Source organism: Solanum verrucosum, unplaced genomic scaffold (genome assembly GCF_900185275.1).
Source record: "Solanum verrucosum unplaced genomic scaffold, falcon-dt-bn FXZP01000351.1, whole genome shotgun sequence".
NCBI lineage: Eukaryota > Viridiplantae > Streptophyta > Magnoliopsida > Solanales > Solanaceae > Solanum > Solanum verrucosum.
Window position 1 is genome coordinate 42321 of NW_026019958.1, and position 4953 is coordinate 47273.

Genomic DNA, 4953 nt, shown 5'->3' on the forward strand with positions numbered 1-4953 from the left:
AGGACATAAATAAGCCTTTTATTAAAGTTCGATGATATATTTAAGCTTTTTTCATTATTTTTATCGCAATTATCCTTTCCAAGTTATATATTTTTTATGCCAGAGAAATAATTGAATTTGACAATAAGCAAAAAACATCTTTTAATGTGCACCAAAGAATATGCAATCACATAGACTAAAATATTCTAGTAATGTTTTAATATTAGAAACACTAAATATATTTGACAATACTTTAAGAAGATTCAGTCATCAAGTATGGTATACAACTAACTTCATTCCTATTATATACTCATCCCGTTTCAAATTTTTTCTTTATCTTTTTAAAAAAGTCTTTTTTTTTTTAGCATTTGCCCAATTGTAACTTTTCTATATGAGCTAAGAGATCAATAACAAAATTAAAGAATATTTTAGTACATTTCATATTTCTGTAATTTAACATCACAAAATTCAAAGTTTTCTATATTTTTAAATTCCATATCAAAATTAAAATTGAAACAAAGAGAATGCTTACGAAATTCAGAATATTTTGTTCCACATCGATGATGAAACGTGACTCATTTTAAAATTTCATTTATTATATAAAATTATTTATATGTGTTTTAAAAGAAGTTATTATAGAAGTGCCATTTCGATTGGGTTGTTGGTGTCGGATACATTGACTTTTCAAAATGGATTAAATAATGTAAATATTACATAAATTAATTTCATAGTGCTAACAGCTAATTACATTTTATCTCTATTTTTTTTTAAATTACAAAAATCTCTTAAAATTATAGGATTTCGGATACATGAGGAAACCTGCGGATACATAGCTCACGGATTGCAAATGATACATTACTTAATGAGAAGGATGTATCCGAGAGAGAATAAGGATGTACCCAAAAGCGGAGGAGTGTATCAGAGAGGGGATAGGGATGCATCCGAGAGGGGTTTTTTTGTAATTTTTTTAAATGATAGAAAATTTTAGAAATTATAGTAAATAAGACTTATATTTATATAATTTTTCTTAAGTAAGTAATAGGTGCCAATATATGGAGTTTTAACTTAAGTTATTTGTAGGAGATTTGTAAAGACTTGGATAACTTTATTAAATAATTTTCATAATTTGCCAATTTTCAAAAAATCATTTTTTCACTTTTGAAAACAAATACTATGTTTCTTTTCTCTCTTCAATTATCACAACAAAACATGACCAAAAGTCTACTTAAATAATCATTTTATAAATACCATGTAGTAGTGTCAAAGTGAGGGGAACTTTCTTGGAAAATGAAGACTTACCTTCTCCCTCTTATATATATATATATATATAGAAATTAAGGTTTGTGAGTAATTAGAAGCTCCATATATAATTATGGCAGGACTAGTGTTCCAGCATCAAATGGATTATGTAAAAAAGGGAGCATGGTCTACTGAAGAAGACCAAAAATTGATTGATTATATCATGCAATATCGTATTTGGAATTGGTCTCACATGCCCAAATTTGCAGGTTCAACAACAACAACAAAACTTCATCCCAACTTTTTATTGTTGCTTTTAGTTTTTTTTTTTTAAAAAAAACAAAGACTGCTTTTAGGGTTTCATCATCACATATGTATATATTTTTGTTAATTAGGGCTATCAAGAACGGGAAAGAGTTGTAGACTCCGATGGATCAACTACTTGAGGCCTGATCTAAAGAAAGGACCTTTTAGCATCGAGGAGGTGGAAATTGTGATCAGAATGTATCAATCGCTTGGAAATAGGTGAGAATTAAACCTTAGCTTTAGTAACATAGATATATATAGCTCATTTTCGAGGAACCAATTACATGTTTTAATTTGTTAAAGGTGGTCAGCTATAGCTAAAGAATTGCCTGGAAGAACAGATAACGAAATCAAGAATTTCTACCATACACATTTAAAGAAGCACCTTGGGACAAAAGATGAAGTGAAACCTAAATCAAGGAAGAAAGCCAAACAAATAGAGATGAGTAATCAAAAGAAGCCTTTGATAACTACTTGTCCAAATATTGAAGGTCCTAATGATCAATCACTTGATTTCACCAACTCCTCCTCTTCTAGCTACATCACATTTGATGAAAATTATGAAATCTTGGAAACATCTAATCAAGAAAATGATGTTACTTCAATTGTCAATCAAGTTCATGACGATAACATAGTTATATTGGAGAGTAATCCAGAGAGTAGTACGTCTTCATCACCAAGTAGTGTTGATTTGCACATAAATGATTTCATGGATGTGAGTGTTCATTCATCTAATGTTGTTGATTTCTGGTTGGACCTATATTTGGCAGCGGATAATCTGAAGATCTAAGTGGCACCGGAGGTTTTGATGTCTTCTAATTAGTTAGTAGTACTACGTACGAGCAACATATATATGTGGTATGCATTTCGAATTCATGGCCATTATGTTAAGTTTGTTGAATTACGTACTTTGTAATGTTTGGAACTCTTAAATTAAACATACATATGTATTTAATTTGTTCGTCCAAAACAACATGATTGTTCAATCTCTCAAGTTCTATAAGTATAAGGACTTTTCCGAAGTAGTCTAAGAAAATATATTGTATACTAGGGCTTTGTTGGAATCTGAAGAGAATTTCTTGTATTAACCCCAAAATAATGGTAGTTTACATAATATATAAGAAATCTAAATAAGGCTGGTGCCAGAGGAATTGTTAGAAATAGAATTGGGAATTGCCTAGACTCACGACCACATGATTAATACAAGCTATAAACTTCTTTGGAAAATCCAGAAGATCATAAATGACATTAAGGGGATGTTCTTGCAAAATTTGCTACATAAATCCAACTGCTAGCCTAAAATATTTATGCATAAAGAAGAGTTAAAAAGAACCTCAATAGGCATTTTCATCTGTGAAGAATGCTCCATAACCATGGCTTAAACATCCATAGATACAACTGAAGAACAGATCAGAGAAGAAGATGCAGAATTGGGGAAGAACAAAATTGATTTCCATTATAGAGATAGTACGTATTTATACAATGAGAAAAGTGTCAACTAGTGAGTTAACATACTAACTGAAAAGTAACAGAATTGACAGCTGGCTAACTAACTATTCTAACTAATTAATTGATTATACTAACTAACTAATCAGACTAGTATTATAATTAGCTAAATCATAAGACCCCCCCCCCTCAAGTTGGAGGTGTGGAGAACACTGATAACTTGCTCAATGCTGTAGAATGTTTGACTCCAGTCAATGTCTTAGTTAATATATCTGCCAATTGATTATCAGAGTTTATGTGATGTAATGAAATGAGGCCTGTCTGAAGCAGATTTCTCACAAAATGGCAGTCAACTTCAATGTGCTTAGTGCGTTCATAAAACACTGGGTTTCGAGCTATATGTAGGGCAGATTGACTGTCACAGTATATTGCAATAGGCACAGGCAATGGCAATGTGAGTTCTGTTAATAATCTGCTCATCCATACTAACTCACCTGCAACTTTCCTTAGAGCTCTATACTCTGCTTCTGCTGAAGACAAAGATATAGTCTCTTGTTTCTTGGACTTCCAGCTGAGTGGACTGTTGCCTAACAATACAATATAATCACTTACTGACTTCCTGGTGTCAGGGCAGGCAGCCCAATCAGAGTCGCAATAAGCTTTGACATCATATGACTGTTCCTTGGACATGAAGATTCCTAGAGTGGGATCAGCCTTGAGATACCTTAGTATATGAAAAGTTGCTTGTAAATATGGTTCTCTAGGGTCCTGCATAAATTGGCTGAGGTGTTGTACACTGTATGATATGTCCATCCTAGTGTTAGTCAAGAAATTCAACTTCCCAATAAGCTTTCTATAAAACAATGGTTCTGACAAAGGATTCCCTTCATTGGCATGGAGTTTTACTGCAGGGTCAAGTGGGGATGTACAACTGCTCATACTTGCAACTTTGTAACTCTTCAACATGTCAAGAACAAATTTTCTTTGAGAGATAATAAGTCCATTATCTTTGTAAAGTACTTCCATCCCAAGGAAATAGTGTAACCTTCCCAAGTCCTTAATCTTGAACTTGTCATGGAGGAAGGTTTTGAGTTCCTCAATCTCAATAACACTTGTGCCTGTTAGAATCGCATCATCTACATAGACAACAACAAAAATGCTGGAATTTGCAGACTTCTTATGAAACAAGGAATAGTCATTCAATGAGTGAGTGTACCCCTTTGAATATAAGGCTTCAGCTAATTTGGCATACCATTGTCTGCTGGCTTGTTTCAGGCCATATAGGGACTTGTTTAGTCTGCATACCATCCTAGTTTGTGTACTACTAGACCTGGAGGAACCTCCATAAATACCTCTTCATGTAAATCTCCATGAAGAAATGCATTATTTACATCAAGCTGAAATATATTCCAGCCCTTCTTTACAGTTGTGGCTAGTAGAGCTCTTACAGTTGTCATCTTGATTACTAGTGAAAAAGTCTCTGTATAATCAACCCCAGCTTCTTGGGTGTATCCTTTTACTGCAAGTCTTGCTCTGAATCTCTCAATAGTCCCATCAGCTTTGTGTTTTACCTTATAAACCCACCTACATCCTATGGCCTTCTTGCCACTAGGTAGATCAACAAGATCCCAAGTGTGATTTGTATGCAATGCTTCAAACTCCTGTGTCATGGCTTGTTGACAGGCAGGGTTCAAAGCAGCCTCCCCATATGAAGAAGGTTCATCATTATTACTGACATTTCTCACAAGTGTTTGACTCTCAAGTGCCAAGGTTTCAGGTGGTATATGTTGGTGTTTGGAGAAGGCAGTATTTAGGGAAATATTTAAATTCTGAAATTGTTTAGGCATAGTCTTGGGCAAAACATAATCATGAAGGTATGTGGGCAATTTATGTGGTCTGGATGGTCTGTTGCAAGCTGTAGGTTCAGGATTAGAGGTCTGAATGGTAATAGGTGAATTAGTTACATGATTAGGTGAAGTGTGA

General features: G+C 33.6%; 1 protein-coding gene across 1 annotated transcript; it reads left to right on the forward strand.

The window, feature by feature from the left end:
• The first annotated feature begins 1378 nt into the window (after positions 1–1378).
• Positions 1379–2314, forward strand: LOC125814795 (MYB-like transcription factor EOBI). The gene is made up of 3 exons (XM_049494241.1): positions 1379–1487; positions 1614–1743; positions 1828–2314. The coding sequence occupies exons 1-3, from the start codon at positions 1379–1381 to the stop codon at positions 2312–2314; spliced, it is 726 nt and encodes a 241-aa protein (XP_049350198.1).
• Positions 2315–4953: the final 2639 nt, after the last annotated feature.

What these genes read in the sequence shown, in the direction of transcription:
- LOC125814795 (XM_049494241.1), top strand. Translation starts at nt 1,379, where the DNA reads ATGGATTATGTAAAAAAGGGAGCATGGTCTACTGAAGAAGACCAAAAA. An exon ending in TCACATGCCCAAATTTGCAG is followed by an intron (nt 1,488 to 1,613) that starts GTTCAACAACAA and finishes TTTGTTAATTAG; the next exon opens with GGCTATCAAGAACGGGAAAG. An exon ending in TATCAATCGCTTGGAAATAG is followed by an intron (nt 1,744 to 1,827) that starts GTGAGAATTAAA and finishes AATTTGTTAAAG; the next exon opens with GTGGTCAGCTATAGCTAAAG.